Here is a 22,333-nt window from a genome sequence, read left to right as displayed (position 1 = left end):
ACTGTTCCAACAACTACATCTTCTACAACAACAACAGCTGCTGGAACAACAACCACTGAAAAATCAACAACAACTGCTCCAACAACTACATCTGCTATAGCAACAACAACAGCTGCTGGAACAACAACCACAGAAAAATCAACAACAACTGCTCCAACAACTATATCTTCTACAACAACCACCGACAAATCAACAACAACTGCACAAACAACAACTGCTCCAACAACTACATCTGCTACAGCAACAACAACAGCTGCTGGAACAAGAACCACTGAAAAATCAACAACAACTGTTCCAACAACAACAATTGCTCCAACAACCACTGAAACATCAACTACAACAGCTGCTCCAAAAACTGCATCTGCTACAACAACAGCAGCTGCTAGGACAACAACCACTGCTCCAACAACCACAGCTGGTTCAAGAATAAAAACAGCTGCTACAACAACTACCACAGCTGTTCCAACAACAACAGCTGTTCCAACAACAAGTGCTGAAGCAACAACAACTTCAACAACAACAACAACTGCAGTACCAACTACGACAGCAGCAAAGTCAGCAGAAAATACAACAGCTGGTGAAGGAACAACTACTTTGGCAACAACCACTGCACAACCAAAAACAACCACTGTTGCAGAAACAACTACATCTGTTTCAACAACAACAGCAACTGCTGCTCCAACAACTACATCTGCTACAGCAACAACAACAGCTGTTGGCACAACAACCACTCAAAAATCAACCACAACTGCTCCAACAACTACATCTTCTACAACAACCACCGAAAAATCAACAACAACTGCACAAACAACAACTGCTCCAACAACTACATCTGCTACAGCAACAACAACAGCTGCTGGAACAACAGCAGCTGCTGGAACAACAACCACTCAAAAATCAACAACAACTGCTCCAACAACTACATCTTCTACAACAACCACCGAAAAATCAACAACAGCTGCACAAACAACAACTGTTCCAACAACTACATCTGCTACAACAACAACAGCTGCTGGAACAACAACAGCTGCTGGAACAACAACCACTGAAAAATCAACAACAACAACTGCTCCGACAACTACATCTTCTACAACAACCACCGAAAAATCAACAATAACTGCACAAACAACAACTGCTCCAACAACTACATCTGCTACAACAACAACGGCTGCTGGAACAACAACCACTGAAAAATCAACAACAACAACTGCTCCAACAACTACATCTTCTACAACAACCACCGAAAAATCAACAACAACAGCTGCACAAACAACAACTGCTCCAACAACTACATCTGCTACAGCAACAACAACAGCTGCTGGAACAACAACCACTGAAAAATCAACAACAACTGCTCCAACAACTACACCTTCAACAACAACCACCGAAATATCAACAACAACAGCTGCTCCAAAAACTACATCTGCTACAACAACAGCAGCAGCTGGAACAACAACCAATGAAAAATCAACAACAACAACTGCTCCAACAACAACTGTTCCAACAACTACATCTTCTACAATAACCACCGAAACATCAACAACAACAGCTGCACAAACAACTGTTCCAACAACTACATCTGCTACAACAACAACGGCTGCTGGAACAACAACCAATGAAAAATCAACAACAACAACTGCTCCAACAACAACTGTTCCAACAACTACATCTTCTACAATAACCACCGAAACATCAACAACAACAGCTGCACAAACATCAACTGTTCCAACAACTACATCTGCTACAACAACAACGGCTGCTGGAACAACAACCACTGAAAAATCAACAACAACTGCACAAACAACTGCTCCAACAACTACATCTGCTACAGCAACAACAACAGCTGCTGGAACAACAACCACTGAAAAATCAACAACAACTGCTCCAACAACTACATCTTCTACAACAACCACCGAAAAATCAACAACAGCTGCACAAACAACAACTGTTCCAACAACTACATCTGCTACAACAACAACAGCTGCTGGAACAACAACAGCTGCTGGAACAACAACCACTGAAAAATCAACAACAACAACTGCTCCAACAACTACAACTTCTACAACAACCACCGAAAAATCAACAACAACAGCTGCACAAACAAAAACTGCTCCAACAACTACATCTGCTACAGCAACAACAACAGCTGCTGGACCAACAACCACTGAAAAATCAACAACAACTGCTCCAACAACTACATCTTCAACAACAACCACCGAAATATCAACTGCAACAGCTGCTCCAACAACTACATCTGCTACAACAACAACGGCTGCTGGAACAACAACCACTGCTGGTTCAAGAACAAAAACAGCTGCTACAACAACTACCACAGCTGTTCCAACATCAACAGCTGTTCCAACAACAAGTGCTGCAGCAACAACAACTTCAACAACAACAACAACTGCAGTACCAACTACGACAGCTGCAAAGTCAGCAGAAAATACCACAGCTGGTGAAGGAACAACTACTTTGGCAACAACCACTGCACAACCAAAAACAACCACTGTTGCAGAAACAACTACATCTGCTACAACAACAACAGCTGCTGGAACAACAACCATTGCAAAATCAACAACAACAACTGCTCCAACAACTACATCTTCTACAACAATCACCGAAACATCAACAACAACAGCTGCACAAACAACAACTGTTCAAACAACAACAATTGCTCCAACAACCACTGAAACATCAACTACAACAGCTGCTCCAACAACTACATCTGCTACAACAACAACAGCTGCTGGAACAACAACCACTGCTCCAACAACCACAGCTGTTCCAACAACAAGTGCTGCAGCAACAACAACTTCAACAACAACAACAACTGCAGTACCTACTACAACAGCTGCAAAGTCAGCAGAAAATACAACAGTTGGTGAAGGAACAACTACTTTGGCAACAACCACTGCACAGCCAAAAACAACCACCGTTGTAGAAACAACTACATCTGCTTCAACAACAACAGCAGCTGCTGGAAAAACAACCACTGAAAAATCAACAACAACAACTGCTCCAACAATTACATCTTCTACAACAACCACCGAAAAATCAACAACAACAGCTGCACAAACAACAACTGCTCCAACAACTACATCTTCAACAACAACCGAAACATCAACAACAACAGCTGCACAAACAACAACTGCTCCAACAACTACATCTTCTACAATAACCACCGAAACATCAACAACAACAGCTGCACAAACAACAACTGTTCCAACAACTACATCTGCTACAACAACCACTGAAAAATCAACAACAACAGCTGCAAAAACAACAACTGCTCCAACAACTACATCTTCTACAACAACAACCGAAAAATCAAGTACAACAGCTGCACAAACAACAACTGTTCCAACAACTACATCAGCTACAACAACAACAGCTGCTGGAACAACAACAACTGCAAAATCAACAACAACAACTGCTCCGACAACTACATCTTCTACAACAACCACCGAAAAATCAACAATAACTGCACAAACAACAACTGCTCCAACAACTACATCTTCTACAACAACAACCGAAAAATCAAGTACAACAGCTGCACAAACAACAACTGTTCCAACAACTACATCAGCTACAACAACAACAGCTGCTGGAACAACAACAACTGCAAAATCAACAACAACAACTGCTCCGACAACTACATCTTCTACAACAACCACCGAAAAATCAACAATAACTGCACAAACAACAACTGCTCCAACAACTACATCTGCTACAACAACAACGGCTGCTGGAACAACAACCACTGAAAAATCGACAACAACAACTGCTCCAACAACTACAACTTCTACAACAACCACCGAAAAATCAACAACAACAGCTGCACAAACAAAAACTGCTCCAACAACTACATCTGCTACAGCAACAACAACAGCTGCTGGAACAACAACCACTGAAAAATCAACAACAACTGCTCCAACAACTACATCTTCAACAACAACCACCGAAATATCAACTACAACAGCTGCTCCAAAAACTACATCTGCTACAACAACAACAGCTGCTGGAACAACAACCACTGCTCCAACAACCACAGCTGGTTCAAGAACAAAAACCGCTGCTACAACAACTACCACAGCTGTTCCAACAACAACAGCTGTTCCAACTACAAGTGCTGCAGCAACAACAACTTCAACAACAACAACAACTGCAGTACCAACTATGACAGCTGCAAAGTCAGCAGAAAATACAAAAGCTGGTGAAAGAACTACTTTGGCAACAACAACTCCACAACCAAAAACAACCACTGTTGCAGAAACAACTACATCTGCTTCAACAACAACAGCTGCTGCTGGAAAAACAACCACTGAAATATCAACTACAACAACTGCTCCAACAATTACATCTTCTACAATAACCACCGAAACATCAACAACAACAGCTGCACAAACAACAACTGTTCCAACAACTACATCTGCTACAACAACAAAGGCTGCTGGTACAACAACCACTGAAAAATCAACAACAACTGCACAAACAACAACTGCTCCAACAACTACATCTGCTACAGCAACAACAACAGCTGCTGGAACAACAACCACTGAAAAATCAACAACAACTGCTCCAACAACTACATCTTCTACAATAACCACCGAAACATCAACAACAACAGCTGCACAAACAACAACTGTTCCAACAACTACATCTGCTACAACAACAACGGCTGCTGGAACAACAACCACTGAAAAATCAACAACAACAACTGCTCCAACAACTACATCTTCTACAACAACAACAGCTGCTGGAACAACAACCACTGAAAAATCAACAACAACTGCTTCAACAACTACATCTTCTACAACAACCACTGAAAAATCAACAACAACTGTTCCAACAACTACATCTGCTACAACAACAATGGCTGCTGGAACAACAACCAATGAAAAATCAACAACAACAACTGCTCCAACAACAACTGTTCCAACAACTACATCTTCTACAACAACAACAGCTGCTGGAACAACAACCACTGAAAAATCAACAACAACTGCTCCAACAACTACATCTGCTATAGCAACAACAACAGCTGCTGGAACAACAACCACAGAAAAATCAACAACAACTGCTCCAACAACTATATCTTCTACAACAACCACCGACAAATCAACAACAACTGCACAAACAACAACTGCTCCAACAACTACATCTGCTACAGCAACAACAACAGCTGCTGGAACAAGAACCACTGAAAAATCAACAACAACTGTTCCAACAACAACAATTGCTCCAACAACCACTGAAACATCAACTACAACAGCTGCTCCAAAAACTGCATCTGCTACAACAACAGCAGCTGCTAGGACAACAACCACTGCTCCAACAACCACAGCTGGTTCAAGAATAAAAACAGCTGCTACAACAACTACCACAGCTGTTCCAACAACAACAGCTGTTCCAACAACAAGTGCTGAAGCAACAACAACTTCAACAACAACAACAACTGCAGTACCAACTACGACAGCAGCAAAGTCAGCAGAAAATACAACAGCTGGTGAAGGAACAACTACTTTGGCAACAACCACTGCACAACCAAAAACAACCACTGTTGCAGAAACAACTACATCTGTTTCAACAACAACAGCAACTGCTGCTCCAACAACTACATCTGCTACAGCAACAACAACAGCTGTTGGCACAACAACCACTCAAAAATCAACCACAACTGCTCCAACAACTACATCTTCTACAACAACCACCGAAAAATCAACAACAACTGCACAAACAACAACTGCTCCAACAACTACATCTGCTACAGCAACAACAACAGCTGCTGGAACAACAGCAGCTGCTGGAACAACAACCACTCAAAAATCAACAACAACTGCTCCAACAACTACATCTTCTACAACAACCACCGAAAAATCAACAACAGCTGCACAAACAACAACTGTTCCAACAACTACATCTGCTACAACAACAACAGCTGCTGGAACAACAACAGCTGCTGGAACAACAACCACTGAAAAATCAACAACAACAACTGCTCCGACAACTACATCTTCTACAACAACCACCGAAAAATCAACAATAACTGCACAAACAACAACTGCTCCAACAACTACATCTGCTACAACAACAACGGCTGCTGGAACAACAACCACTGAAAAATCAACAACAACAACTGCTCCAACAACTACATCTTCTACAACAACAACAGCTGCTGGAACAACAACCACTGAAAAATCAACAACAACTGCTTCAACAACTACATCTTCTACAACAACCACTGAAAAATCAACAACAACTGTTCCAACAACTACATCTGCTACAACAACAACGGCTGCTGGAACAACAACCAATGAAAAATCAACAACAACAACTGCTCCAACAACAACTGTTCCAACAACTACATCTTCTACAACAACAACAGCTGCTGGAACAACAACCACTGAAAAATCAACAACAACTGCTCCAACAACTACATCTGCTATAGCAACAACAACAGCTGCTGGAACAACAACCACAGAAAAATCAACAACAACTGCTCCAACAACTATATCTTCTACAACAACCACCGACAAATCAACAACAACTGCACAAACAACAACTGCTCCAACAACTACATCTGCTACAGCAACAACAACAGCTGCTGGAACAAGAACCACTGAAAAATCAACAACAACTGTTCCAACAACAACAATTGCTCCAACAACCACTGAAACATCAACTACAACAGCTGCTCCAAAAACTGCATCTGCTACAACAACAGCAGCTGCTAGGACAACAACCACTGCTCCAACAACCACAGCTGGTTCAAGAATAAAAACAGCTGCTACAACAACTACCACAGCTGTTCCAACAACAACAGCTGTTCCAACAACAAGTGCTGCAGCAACAACAACTTCAACAACAACAACAACTGCAGTACCAACTACGACAGCAGCAAAGTCAGCAGAAAATACAACAGCTGGTGAAGGAACAACTACTTTGGCAACAACCACTGCACAACCAAAAACAACCACTGTTGCAGAAACAACTACATCTGTTTCAACAACAACAGCAACTGCTGGAATAACAACCACTGAAAAGTCAACAACAACAACTGCTCCAACAACTACATCTTCTACAACAACCACTGAAACATCAACAACAGCTGCACAAACAACAACTGCTCCAACAACTACATCTGCTACAACAACAACAACAGCTGCTGGAACAACAACCACTGAAAAATCAACAACAACTGCTCCAACAACCACATCTTTGACAACAACCAGCGAAACATCAAGTACAACAGCTGCACAAACAACAACTGTTCCAACAACTACATCTGCTACAACAACAACAGCTGCTGGAACAACAACCACTGAAAAATCAACAACAACAACTGCTCCAACAACTACATCTTCTACAACAACCACCGAAAAATCAACAACAACAGCTGCACAAACAACAACTGCTCCAACAACTACATCTGCTACAGCAACAACAACAGCTGCTGGAACAACAACCACTGAAAAATCAACAACAACTGCTCCAACAACTACATCTTCTACAACAACAACCGAAACATCAAGTACAACAGCTGCACATACAACAACTGTTCCAACAACTACATCTGCTACAACAACAACGGCTGCTGGAACAACAACCACTGAAAAATCAACAACAACAACTGCTCCAACAACTACATCTTCTACAACAACCACCGAAAAATCAACAACAACAGCTGCACAAACAACAACTGCTCCAACAACTACATCTGCTACAGCAACAACAACAGCTGCTGGAACAACAACCACTGAAAAATCAACAACAACTGCTCCAACAACTACACCTTCAACAACAACCACCGAAATATCAACAACAACAGCTGCTCCAAAAACTACATCTGCTACAACAACAGCAGCAGCTGGAACAACAACCAATGAAAAATCAACAACAACAACTGCTCCAACAACAACTGTTCCAACAACTACATCTTCTACAATAACCACCGAAACATCAACAACAACAGCTGCACAAACAACTGTTCCAACAACTACATCTGCTACAACAACAACGGCTGCTGGAACAACAACCAATGAAAAATCAACAACAACAACTGCTCCAACAACAACTGTTCCAACAACTACATCTTCTACAATAACCACCGAAACATCAACAACAACAGCTGCACAAACATCAACTGTTCCAACAACTACATCTGCTACAACAACAACGGCTGCTGGAACAACAACCACTGAAAAATCAACAACAACTGCACAAACAACTGCTCCAACAACTACATCTGCTACAGCAACAACAACAGCTGCTGGAACAACAACCACTGAAAAATCAACAACAACTGCTCCAACAACTACATCTTCTACAACAACCACCGAAAAATCAACAACAGCTGCACAAACAACAACTGTTCCAACAACTACATCTGCTACAACAACAACAGCTGCTGGAACAACAACAGCTGCTGGAACAACAACCACTGAAAAATCAACAACAACTGCTCCAACAACTACATCTTCTACAACAACCACCGAAACATCAACAACAACAGCCGCACAAACAACAACTGCTCCAACAACTACATTTGCTACAGCAACAACAACAGCTGCCGGAACAACAACCACTGAAAAATCAACAACAACTGCTCCAACAACTACATCTTCTACAACAACAACCGAAATATCAAGTACAACAGCTGCACAAACAACAACTGTTCCAACAACTACATCTGCTACAACAACAACGGCTGCTGGAACAACAACCACTGAAAAATCAACAACAACAACTGCTCCAACAACTACAACTTCTACAACAACCACCGAAAAATCAACAACAACAGCTGCACAAACAAAAACTGCTCCAACAACTACATCTGCTACAGCAACAACAACAGCTGCTGGAACAACAACCACTGAAAAATCAACAACAACTGCTCCAACAACTACATCTTCAACAACAACCACCGAAATATCAACTGCAACAGCTGCTCCAACAACTACATCTGCTACAACAACAACGGCTGCTGGAACAACAACCACTGCTGGTTCAAGAACAAAAACAGCTGCTACAACAACTACCACAGCTGTTCCAACATCAACAGCTGTTCCAACAACAAGTGCTGCAGCAACAACAACTTCAACAACAACAACAACTGCAGTACCAACTACGACAGCTGCAAAGTCAGCAGAAAATACCACAGCTGGTGAAGGAACAACTACTTTGGCAACAACCACTGCACAACCAAAAACAACCACTGTTGCAGAAACAACTACATCTGCTACAACAACAACAGCTGCTGGAACAACAACCATTGCAAAATCAACAACAACAACTGCTCCAACAACTACATCTTCTACAACAATCACCGAAACATCAACAACAACAGCTGCACAAACAACAACTGTTCAAACAACAACAATTGCTCCAACAACCACTGAAACATCAACTACAACAGCTGCTCCAACAACTACATCTGCTACAACAACAACAGCTGCTGGAACAACAACCACTGCTCCAACAACCACAGCTGTTCCAACAACAAGTGCTGCAGCAACAACAACTTCAACAACAACAACAACTGCAGTACCTACTACAACAGCTGCAAAGTCAGCAGAAAATACAACAGTTGGTGAAGGAACAACTACTTTGGCAACAACCACTGCACAGCCAAAAACAACCACCGTTGTAGAAACAACTACATCTGCTTCAACAACAACAGCAGCTGCTGGAAAAACAACCACTGAAAAATCAACAACAACAACTGCTCCAACAATTACATCTTCTACAACAACCACCGAAAAATCAACAACAACAGCTGCACAAACAACAACTGCTCCAACAACTACATCTTCAACAACAACCGAAACATCAACAACAACAGCTGCACAAACAACAACTGCTCCAACAACTACATCTTCTACAATAACCACCGAAACATCAACTACAACAGCTGCACAAACAACAACTGTTCCAACAACTACATCTGCTACAACAACCACTGAAAAATCAACAACAACAGCTGCAAAAACAACAACTGCTCCAACAACTACATCTTCTACAACAACAACCGAAAAATCAAGTACAACAGCTGCACAAACAACAACTGTTCCAACAACTACATCAGCTACAACAACAACAGCTGCTGGAACAACAACAACTGCAAAATCAACAACAACAACTGCTCCGACAACTACATCTTCTACAACAACCACCGAAAAATCAACAATAACTGCACAAACAACAACTGCTCCAACAACTACATCTGCTACAACAACAACGGCTGCTGGAACAACAACCACTGAAAAATCGACAACAACAACTGCTCCAACAACTACAACTTCTACAACAACCACCGAAAAATCAACAACAACAGCTGCACAAACAAAAACTGCTCCAACAACTACATCTGCTACAGCAACAACAACAGCTGCTGGAACAACAACCACTGAAAAATCAACAACAACTGCTCCAACAACTACATCTTCAACAACAACCACCGAAATATCAACTACAACAGCTGCTCCAAAAACTACATCTGCTACAACAACAACAGCTGCTGGAACAACAACCACTGCTCCAACAACCACAGCTGGTTCAAGAACAAAAACCGCTGCTACAACAACTACCACAGCTGTTCCAACAACAACAGCTGTTCCAACAACAAGTGCTGCAGCAACAACAACTTCAACATCAACAACAACTGCTCCAACAACTACATCTGCTACAGCAACAACAACAGCTGTTGGCACAACAACCACTCCAAAATCAACAACAACTGCTCCAACAACTACATCTTCTACAACAACCACCGAAAAATCAACAACAACTGCACAAACAACAACTGCTCCAACAACTACATCTGCTACAGCAACAACAACAGCTGCTGGAACAACAGCAGCTGCTGGAACAACAACCACTCAAAAATCAACAACAACTGCTCCAACAACTACATCTTCTACAACAACCACCGAAAAATCAACAACAGCTGCACAAACAACAACTGTTCCAACAACTACATCTGCTACAACAACAACAGCTGCTGGAACAACAACCACTGAAAAATCAACAACAACTGCTCCAACAACTACATCTTCTACAACAACCACCGAAACATCAACAACAACAGCTGCACAAACAACAACTGTTCCAACAACTACATCTGCTACAACAACAACGGCTGCTGGAACAACAACCACTGAAAAATCAACAACAACTGCTCCAACAACTACATCTTCTACAACAACCACCGAAACATCAACAACAACAGCTGCACAAACAACAACTGTTCCAACAACTACATCTGCTACAACAACAACGGCTGCTGGAACAACAACCACTGAAAAATCAACAACAACAACTGCTCCAACAACTACATCTTCTACAACAACCACCGAAACATCAACAACAACAGCTGCACAAACAACAACTGTTCCAACAACTACATCTGCTACAACAACAACAGCTGCTGGAACAACAACAGCTGCTGGAACAACCACCGAAAAATCAACAACAACAGCTGCACAAACAACAACTGCTCCAACAACTACATCTGCTACAGCAACAACAACAGCTGCTGGAACAACAACTACTGAAAAATCAACAACAACTGCTCTAACAACTACATCTGCTACAGCAACAACAACAGCTGCTGGAACAACAACAGCTGCTGGAACAACAACCACTGAAAAATCAACAACAACTGCTCCAACAACTACATCTTCTACAACAACCACCGAAACATCAACAACAATAGCTGCACAAACAACAACTGTTCCAACAACTACATCTGCTACAACAACAACGGCTGCTGGAACAAGAACCACTGAAAAATCAACAACAACTGTTCCAACAACAACAATTGCTCCAACAACCACTGAAACATCAACTACAACAGCTGCTCCAAAAACTGCATCTGCTACAACAACAGCAGCTGCTGGAACAACAACCACTGAAAAATCAACAACAAGTGCTCCAACAACTACATCTTCTACAACAACAACAACAGCTGCTGGAACAACAACCACTGAAAAATCAACAACAAGTGCTCCAACAACTACATCTTCTACAACAACCACCGTAAAATCAACAACAACTGCACAAACAACAACTGTTCCAACAACAACAATTGCTCCAACAACCACTGAAACATCAACTGCAACAGCTGCTACAACAACAACAGCTGCTGGAACAACAACCACTGCTCCAACAACCACAGCTGGTTCGAGAACAAAAACAGCTGCTACAACAACTGCCACAGCTGTTCCAACAACAACAGCTGTTCCAACAACAAGTGCTGCAGCAACAACAACTTCAACAACAACAACAACTGCAGTACCAACTACGACAGCTGCAAAGTCAGCAGAAAATACAACAGCTGGTGAAGGAACAACTACTTTGGCAACAACCACTACACAGCCAAAAACAACCACCGTTGCAGAAACAACTACATCTGCTTCAACAACAACAGCAGCTGCTGGAAAAACAACCACTGAAAAATCAACAACAACGACTGCTCCAACAATTACATCTTCAACAACAACCACCGAAAAATCAACAACAACAGCTGCACATACAACAACTGCTCCAACAACTACATCTGCTACAGCAACAACAACAGCTGCTGGAACAACAACCACTGAAAAATCAACAACAACTGCTCCAACAACTACATCTTCAACAACAACCGAAACATCAACAACAACAGCTGCACAAACAAGAACTGCTCCAACAACTACATCTGCTACAACAACAACAACAGCTGCTGGAACAACAACCACTGAAAAATCAACAACAACTGCTCCAACAACTACATCTTCTACAATAACCACCGAAACATCAACAACAACAGCTGCACAAACAACAACTGTTCCAACAACTACATCTGCTACAACAACAACGGCTGCTGGAACAACAACCACTGAAAAATCAACAACAACAACTGCTCCAACAACTACATCTTCTACAACAACAACAGCTGCTGGAACAACAACCACTGAAAAATCAACAACAACTGCTTCAACAACTACATCTTCTACAACAACCACTGAAAAATCAACAACAACTGTTCCAACAACTACATCTGCTACAACAACAACGGCTGCTGGAACAACAACCAATGAAAAATCAACAACAACAACTGCTCCAACAACAACTGTTCCAACAACTACATCTTCTACAACAACAACAGCTGCTGGAACAACAACCACTGAAAAATCAACAACAACTGCTCCAACAACTACATCTGCTATAGCAACAACAACAGCTGCTGGAACAACAACCACAGAAAAATCAACAACAACTGCTCCAACAACTATATCTTCTACAACAACCACCGACAAATCAACAACAACTGCACAAACAACAACTGCTCCAACAACTACATCTGCTACAGCAACAACAACAGCTGCTGGAACAAGAACCACTGAAAAATCAACAACAACTGTTCCAACAACAACAATTGCTCCAACAACCACTGAAACATCAACTACAACAGCTGCTCCAAAAACTGCATCTGCTACAACAACAGCAGCTGCTAGGACAACAACCACTGCTCCAACAACCACAGCTGGTTCAAGAATAAAAACAGCTGCTACAACAACTACCACAGCTGTTCCAACAACAACAGCTGTTCCAACAACAAGTGCTGCAGCAACAACAACTTCAACAACAACAACAACTGCAGTACCAACTACGACAGCAGCAAAGTCAGCAGAAAATACAACAGCTGGTGAAGGAACAACTACTTTGGCAACAACCACTGCACAACCAAAAACAACCACTGTTGCAGAAACAACTACATCTGTTTCAACAACAACAGCAACTGCTGGAATAACAACCACTGAAAAGTCAACAACAACAACTGCTCCAACAACTACATCTTCTACAACAACCACTGAAACATCAACAACAGCTGCACAAACAACAACTGCTCCAACAACTACATCTGCTACAACAACAACAACAGCTGCTGGAACAACAACCACTGAAAAATCAACAACAACTGCTCCAACAACCACATCTTTGACAACAACCAGCGAAACATCAAGTACAACAGCTGCACAAACAACAACTGTTCCAACAACTACATCTGCTACAACAACAACAGCTGCTGGAATAACAACCACTGAAAAATCAACAACAACAACTGCTCCAACAACTACATCTTCTACAACAACCACCGAAAAATCAACAACAACAGCTGCACAAACAACAACTGCTCCAACAACTACATCTGCTACAGCAACAACAACAGCTGCTGGAACAACAACCACTGAAAAATCAACAACAACTGCTCCAACAACTACATCTTCTACAACAACAACCGAAACATCAAGTACAACAGCTGCACATACAACAACTGTTCCAACAACTACATCTGCTACAACAACAACGGCTGCTGGAACAACAACCACTGAAAAATCAACAACAACAACTGCTCCAACAACTACATCTTCTACAACAACCACCGAAAAATCAACAACAACAGCTGCACAAACAACAACTGCTCCAACAACTACATCTGCTACAGCAACAACAAAAGCTGCTGGAACAACAACCACTGAAAAATCAACAACAACTGCTCCAACAACTACACCTTCAACAACAACCACCGAAATATCAACAACAACAGCTGCTCCAAAAACTACATCTGCTACAACAACAGCAGCTGCTGGAACAACAACCAATGAAAAATCAACAACAACAACTGCTCCAACAACAACTGTTCCAACAACTACATCTTCTACAATAACCACCGAAACATCAACAACAACAGCTGCACAAACAACTGTTCCAACAACTACATCTGCTACAACAACAACGGCTGCTGGAACAACAACCAATGAAAAATCAACAACAACAACTGCTCCAACAACAACTGTTCCAACAACTACATCTTCTACAATAACCACCGAAACATCAACAACAACAGCTGCACAAACATCAACTGTTCCAACAACTACATCTGCTACAACAACAACGGCTGCTGGAACAACAACCACTGAAAAATCAACAGCAACTGCACAAACAACTGCTCCAACAACTACATCTGCTACAGCAACAACAACAGCTGCTGGAACAACAACCACTGAAAAATCAACAACAACTGCTCCAACAACTACATCTTCTACAACAACCACCGAAAAATCAACAACAGCTGCACAAACAACAACTGTTCCAACAACTACATCTGCTACAACAACAACAGCTGCTGGAACAACAACAGCTGCTGGAACAACAACCACTGAAAAATCAACAACAACTGCTCCAACAACTACATCTTCTACAACAACCACCGAAACATCAACAACAACAGCCGCACAAACAACAACTGCTCCAACAACTACATTTGCTACAGCAACAACAACAGCTGCCGGAACAACAACCACTGAAAAATCAACAACAACTGCTCCAACAACTACATCTTCTACAACAACAACCGAAATATCAAGTACAACAGCTGCACAAACAACAACTGTTCCAACAACTACATCTGCTACAACAACAACGGCTGCTGGAACAACAACCACTGAAAAATCAACAACAACAACTGCTCCAACAACTACAACTTCTACAACAACCACCGAAAAATCAACAACAACAGCTGCACAAACAAAAACTGCTCCAACAACTACATCTGCTACAGCAACAACAACAGCTGCTGGAACAACAACCACTGAAAAATCAACAACAACTGCTCCAACAACTACATCTTCAACAACAACCACCGAAATATCAACTGCAACAGCTGCTCCAACAACTACATCTGCTACAACAACAACAGCTGCTGGAACAACAACCACTGCTGGTTCAAGAACAAAAACAGCTGCTACAACAACTACCACAGCTGTTCCAACATCAACAGCTGTTCCAACAACAAGTGCTGCAGCAACAACAACTTCAACAACAACAACAACTGCAGTACCAACTACGACAGCTGCAAAGTCAGCAGAAAATACCACAGCTGGTGAAGGAACAACTACTTTGGCAACAACCACTGCACAACCAAAAACAACCACTGTTGCAGAAACAACTACATCTGCTACAACAACAACAACAACTGCTGGAACAACAACCACTGAAAAATCAACAACAACTGCTCCAACAACTACATCTTTGACAACAACGACCGAAACATCAACAACAACAGCTGCACAAACAACAACTGTTCCAACAACTACACCTGCTACAACAACAACAGCTGCTGGAACAACAACCACTGAAAAATCAACAACAACTGCTCCAACAACTACACCTTCAACAACAACCACCGAAATATCAACAACAACAGCTGCTCCAAAAACTACATCTGCTACAACAACAGCAGCTGCTGGAACAACAACCAATGAAAAATCAACAACAACAACTGCTCCAACAACAACTGTTCCAACAACTACATCTTCTACAATAACCACCGAAACATCAACAACAACAGCTGCACAAACAACTGTTCCAACAACTACATCTGCTACAACAACAACGGCTGCTGGAACAACAACCAATGAAAAATCAACAACAACAACTGCTCCAACAACAACTGTTCCAACAACTACATCTTCTACAATAACCACCGAAACATCAACAACAACAGCTGCACAAACATCAACTGTTCCAACAACTACATCTGCTACAACAACAACGGCTGCTGGAACAACAACCACTGAAAAATCAACAGCAACTGCACAAACAACTGCTCCAACAACTACATCTGCTACAGCAACAACAACAGCTGCTGGAACAACAACCACTGAAAAATCAACAACAACTGCTCCAACAACTACATCTTCTACAACAACCACCGAAAAATCAACAACAGCTGCACAAACAACAACTGTTCCAACAACTACATCTGCTACAACAACAACAGCTGCTGGAACAACAACAGCTGCTGGAACAACAACCACTGAAAAATCAACAACAACTGCTCCAACAACTACATCTTCTACAACAACCACCGAAACATCAACAACAACAGCCGCACAAACAACAACTGCTCCAACAACTACATTTGCTACAGCAACAACAACAGCTGCCGGAACAACAACCACTGAAAAATCAACAACAACTGCTCCAACAACTACATCTTCTACAACAACAACCGAAATATCAAGTACAACAGCTGCACAAACAACAACTGTTCCAACAACTACATCTGCTACAACAACAACGGCTGCTGGAACAACAACCACTGAAAAATCAACAACAACAACTGCTCCAACAACTACAACTTCTACAACAACCACCGAAAAATCAACAACAACAGCTGCACAAACAAAAACTGCTCCAACAACTACATCTGCTACAGCAACAACAACAGCTGCTGGAACAACAACCACTGAAAAATCAACAACAACTGCTCCAACAACTACATCTTCAACAACAACCACCGAAATATCAACTGCAACAGCTGCTCCAACAACTACATCTGCTACAACAACAACAGCTGCTGGAACAACAACCACTGCTGGTTCAAGAACAAAAACAGCTGCTACAACAACTACCACAGCTGTTCCAACATCAACAGCTGTTCCAACAACAAGTGCTGCAGCAACAACAACTTCAACAACAACAACAACTGCAGTACCAACTACGACAGCTGCAAAGTCAGCAGAAAATACCACAGCTGGTGAAGGAACAACTACTTTGGCAACAACCACTGCACAACCAAAAACAACCACTGTTGCAGAAACAACTACATCTGCTACAACAACAACAACAACTGCTGGAACAACAACCACTGAAAAATCAACAACAACTGCTCCAACAACTACATCTTTGACAACAACGACCGAAACATCAACAACAACAGCTGCACAAACAACAACTGTTCCAACAACTACACCTGCTACAACAACAACAGCTGCTGGAACAACAACCACTGAAAAATCAACAACAACTGCTCCAACAACTACATCTTCAACAACAACCGAAACATCAACAACAACAGCTGCACAAACAAGAACTGCTCCAACAACTACATCTGCTACAACAACAACAACAGCTGCTGGAACAACAACCACTGAAAAATCAACAACAACTGCTCCAACAACTACATCTTCTACAATAACCACCGAAACATCAACAACAACAGCTGCACAAACAACAACTGTTCCAACAACTACATCTGCTACAACAACAACGGCTGCTGGAACAACAACCACTGAAAAATCAACAACAACAACTGCTCCAACAACTACATCTTCTACAACAACAACAGCTGCTGGAACAACAACCACTGAAAAATCAACAACAACTGCTTCAACAACTACATCTTCTACAACAACCACTGAAAAATCAACAACAACTGTTCCAACAACTACATCTGCTACAACAACAACGGCTGCTGGAACAACAACCAATGAAAAATCAACAACAACAACTGCTCCAACAACAACTGTTCCAACAACTACATCTTCTACAACAACAACAGCTGCTGGAACAACAACCACTGAAAAATCAACAACAACTGCTCCAACAACTACATCTGCTATAGCAACAACAACAGCTGCTGGAACAACAACCACAGAAAAATCAACAACAACTGCTCCAACAACTATATCTTCTACAACAACCACCGACAAATCAACAACAACTGCACAAACAACAACTGCTCCAACAACTACATCTGCTACAGCAACAACAACAGCTGCTGGAACAAGAACCACTGAAAAATCAACAACAACTGTTCCAACAACAACAATTGCTCCAACAACCACTGAAACATCAACTACAACAGCTGCTCCAAAAACTGCATCTGCTACAACAACAGCAGCTGCTAGGACAACAACCACTGCTCCAACAACCACAGCTGGTTCAAGAATAAAAACAGCTGCTACAACAACTACCACAGCTGTTCCAACAACAACAGCTGTTCCAACAACAAGTGCTGCAGCAACAACAACTTCAACAACAACAACAACTGCAGTACCAACTACGACAGCAGCAAAGTCAGCAGAAAATACAACAGCTGGTGAAGGAACAACTACTTTGGCAACAACCACTGCACAACCAAAAACAACCACTGTTGCAGAAACAACTACATCTGTTTCAACAACAACAGCAACTGCTGGAATAACAACCACTGAAAAGTCAACAACAACAACTGCTCCAACAACTACATCTTCTACAACAACCACTGAAACATCAACAACAGCTGCACAAACAACAACTGCTCCAACAACTACATCTGCTACAACAACAACAACAGCTGCTGGAACAACAACCACTGAAAAATCAACAACAACTGCTCCAACAACCACATCTTTGACAACAACCAGCGAAACATCAAGTACAACAGCTGCACAAACAACAACTGTTCCAACAACTACATCTGCTACAACAACAACAGCTGCTGGAATAACAACCACTGAAAAATCAACAACAACAACTGCTCCAACAACTACATCTTCTACAACAACCACCGAAAAATCAACAACAACAGCTGCACAAACAACAACTGCTCCAACAACTACATCTGCTACAGCAACAACAACAGCTGCTGGAACAACAACCACTGAAAAATCAACAACAACTGCTCCAACAACTACATCTTCTACAACAACAACCGAAACATCAAGTACAACAGCTGCACATACAACAACTGTTCCAACAACTACATCTGCTACAACAACAACGGCTGCTGGAACAACAACCACTGAAAAATCAACAACAACAACTGCTCCAACAACTACATCTTCTACAACAACCACCGAAAAATCAACAACAACAGCTGCACAAACAACAACTGCTCCAACAACTACATCTGCTACAGCAACAACAAAAGCTGCTGGAACAACAACCACTGAAAAATCAACAACAACTGCTCCAACAACTACACCTTCAACAACAACCACCGAAATATCAACAACAACAGCTGCTCCAAAAACTACATCTGCTACAACAACAGCAGCTGCTGGAACAACAACCAATGAAAAATCAACAACAACAACTGCTCCAACAACAACTGTTCCAACAACTACATCTTCTACAATAACCACCGAAACATCAACAACAACAGCTGCACAAACAACTGTTCCAACAACTACATCTGCTACAACAACAACGGTTGCTGGAACAACAACCAATGAAAAATCAACAACAACAACTGCTCCAACAACAACTGTTCCAACAACTACATCTTCTACAATAACCACCGAAACATCAACAACAACAGCTGCACAAACAACTGTTCCAACAACTACATCTGCTACAACAACAACGGCTGCTGGAACAACAACCAATGAAAAATCAACAACAACAACTGCTCCAACAACAACTGTTCCAACAACTACATCTTCTACAATAACCACCGAAACATCAACAACAACAGCTGCACAAACATCAACTGTTCCAACAACTACATCTGCTACAACAACAACGGCTGCTGGAACAACAACCACTGAAAAATCAACAGCAACTGCACAAACAACTGCTCCAACAACTACATCTGCTACAGCAACAACAACAGCTGCTGGAACAACAACCACTGAAAAATCAACAACAACTGCTCCAACAACTACATCTTCTACAACAACCACCGAAAAATCAACAACAGCTGCACAAACAACAACTGTTCCAACAACTACATCTGCTACAACAACAACAGCTGCTGGAACAACAACAGCTGCTGGAACAACAACCACTGAAAAATCAACAACAACTGCTCCAACAACTACATCTTCTACAACAACCACCGAAACATCAACAACAACAGCCGCACAAACAACAACTGCTCCAACAACTACATTTGCTACAGCAACAACAACAGCTGCCGGAACAACAACCACTGAAAAATCAACAACAACTGCTCCAACAACTACATCTTCTACAACAACAACCGAAATATCAAGTACAACAGCTGCACAAACAACAACTGTTCCAACAACTACATCTGCTACAACAACAACGGCTGCTGGAACAACAACCACTGAAAAATCAACAACAACAACTGCTCCAACAACTACAACTTCTACAACAACCACCGAAAAATCAACAACAACAGCTGCACAAACAAAAACTGCTCCAACAACTACATCTGCTACAGCAACAACAACAGCTGCTGGAACAACAACCACTGAAAAATCAACAACAACTGCTCCAACAACTACATCTTCAACAACAACCACCGAAATATCAACTGCAACAGCTGCTCCAACAACTACATCTGCTACAACAACAACAGCTGCTGGAACAACAACCACTGCTGGTTCAAGAACAAAAACAGCTGCTACAACAACTACCACAGCTGTTCCAACATCAACAGCTGTTCCAACAACAAGTGCTGCAGCAACAACAACTTCAACAACAACAACAACTGCAGTACCAACTACGACAGCTGCAAAGTCAGCAGAAAATACCACAGCTGGTGAAGGAACAACTACTTTGGCAACAACCACTGCACAACCAAAAACAACCACTGTTGCAGAAACAACTACATCTGCTACAACAACAACAACAACTGCTGGAACAACAACCACTGAAAAATCAACAACAACTGCTCCAACAACTACATCTTTGACAACAACGACCGAAACATCAACAACAACAGCTGCACAAACAACAACTGTTCCAACAACTACACCTGCTACAACAACAACAGCTGCTGGAACAACAACCACTGAAAAATCAACAACAACTGCTCCAACAACTACATCTTCAACAACAACCGAAACATCAACAACAACAGCTGCACAAACAAGAACTGCTCCAACAACTACATCTGCTACAACAACAACAACAGCTGCTGGAACAACAACCACTGAAAAATCAACAACAACTGCTCCAACAACTACATCTTCTACAATAACCACCGAAACATCAACAACAACAGCTGCACAAACAACAACTGTTCCAACAACTACATCTGCTACAACAACAACGGCTGCTGGAACAACAACCACTGAAAAATCAACAACAACAACTGCTCCAACAACTACATCTTCTACAACAACAACAGCTGCTGGAACAACAACCACTGAAAAATCAACAACAACTGCTTCAACAACTACATCTTCTACAACAACCACTGAAAAATCAACAACAACTGCTCCAACAACTACATCTGCTATAGCAACAACAACAGCTGCTGGAACAACAACCACAGAAAAATCAACAACAACTGCTCCAACAACTATATCTTCTACAACAACCACCGACAAATCAACAACAACTGCACAAACAACAACTGCTCCAACAACTACATCTGCTACAGCAACAACAACAGCTGCTGGAACAAGAACCACTGAAAAATCAACAACAACTGTTCCAACAACAACAATTGCTCCAACAACCACTGAAACATCAACTACAACAGCTGCTCCAAAAACTGCATCTGCTACAACAACAGCAGCTGCTAGGACAACAACCACTGCTCCAA

General features: G+C 41.7%; 8 protein-coding genes across 8 annotated transcripts; all 8 read left to right on the top strand.

The window, feature by feature from the left end:
• Nucleotides 1-795: 795 nt before the first annotated feature.
• On the top strand, nucleotides 796-5,124 carry LOC138600466 (mucin-22-like; the record flags this gene model as incomplete). Its single annotated transcript, XM_069671884.1, has 2 exons — nucleotides 796-2,085; nucleotides 4,447-5,124. Coding segments are annotated over 2 exons (1,968 nt in total), but the record flags the coding sequence as incomplete, so codon positions are not given.
• A 552-nt stretch (nucleotides 5,125-5,676) lies between these two features.
• LOC138600592 (uncharacterized) lies at nucleotides 5,677-6,666 on the top strand (the record flags this gene model as incomplete). Its single annotated transcript, XM_069672050.1, has 1 exon — nucleotides 5,677-6,666. A coding segment is annotated over one exon (990 nt), but the record flags the coding sequence as incomplete, so codon positions are not given.
• Nucleotides 6,667-7,050: 384 nt separating this feature from the next.
• Nucleotides 7,051-7,791, top strand: LOC138600603 (integumentary mucin A.1-like; the record flags this gene model as incomplete). The annotated part of the gene is made up of 1 exon (XM_069672061.1): nucleotides 7,051-7,791. A coding segment is annotated over one exon (741 nt), but the record flags the coding sequence as incomplete, so codon positions are not given.
• Nucleotides 7,792-9,699: 1,908 nt separating this feature from the next.
• On the top strand, nucleotides 9,700-11,355 carry LOC138600584 (mucin-22-like; the record flags this gene model as incomplete). The annotated part of the gene is made up of 1 exon (XM_069672043.1): nucleotides 9,700-11,355. A coding segment is annotated over one exon (1,656 nt), but the record flags the coding sequence as incomplete, so codon positions are not given.
• Nucleotides 11,356-12,732: 1,377 nt separating this feature from the next.
• Nucleotides 12,733-13,305, top strand: LOC138600608 (uncharacterized; the record flags this gene model as incomplete). The annotated part of the gene is made up of 1 exon (XM_069672067.1): nucleotides 12,733-13,305. A coding segment is annotated over one exon (573 nt), but the record flags the coding sequence as incomplete, so codon positions are not given.
• A 507-nt stretch (nucleotides 13,306-13,812) lies between these two features.
• LOC138600582 (mucin-22-like) lies at nucleotides 13,813-15,735 on the top strand (the record flags this gene model as incomplete). The annotated part of the gene is made up of 1 exon (XM_069672041.1): nucleotides 13,813-15,735. A coding segment is annotated over one exon (1,923 nt), but the record flags the coding sequence as incomplete, so codon positions are not given.
• Nucleotides 15,736-17,811: 2,076 nt separating this feature from the next.
• On the top strand, nucleotides 17,812-18,546 carry LOC138600605 (uncharacterized; the record flags this gene model as incomplete). Its single annotated transcript, XM_069672064.1, has 1 exon — nucleotides 17,812-18,546. A coding segment is annotated over one exon (735 nt), but the record flags the coding sequence as incomplete, so codon positions are not given.
• Nucleotides 18,547-19,056: 510 nt separating this feature from the next.
• Nucleotides 19,057-20,952, top strand: LOC138600583 (mucin-22-like; the record flags this gene model as incomplete). Its single annotated transcript, XM_069672042.1, has 1 exon — nucleotides 19,057-20,952. A coding segment is annotated over one exon (1,896 nt), but the record flags the coding sequence as incomplete, so codon positions are not given.
• Nucleotides 20,953-22,333: the final 1,381 nt, after the last annotated feature.

Source organism: Semicossyphus pulcher, unplaced genomic scaffold (genome assembly GCF_022749685.1).
Source record: "Semicossyphus pulcher isolate SPU_LCO1_2020_fin unplaced genomic scaffold, fSemPul1.0.p SCAF_21, whole genome shotgun sequence".
Taxonomy (NCBI): Eukaryota; Metazoa; Chordata; class Actinopteri; order Labriformes; family Labridae; genus Semicossyphus; species Semicossyphus pulcher.
This window is presented reverse-complemented; position numbering and strand designations above follow the sequence as displayed.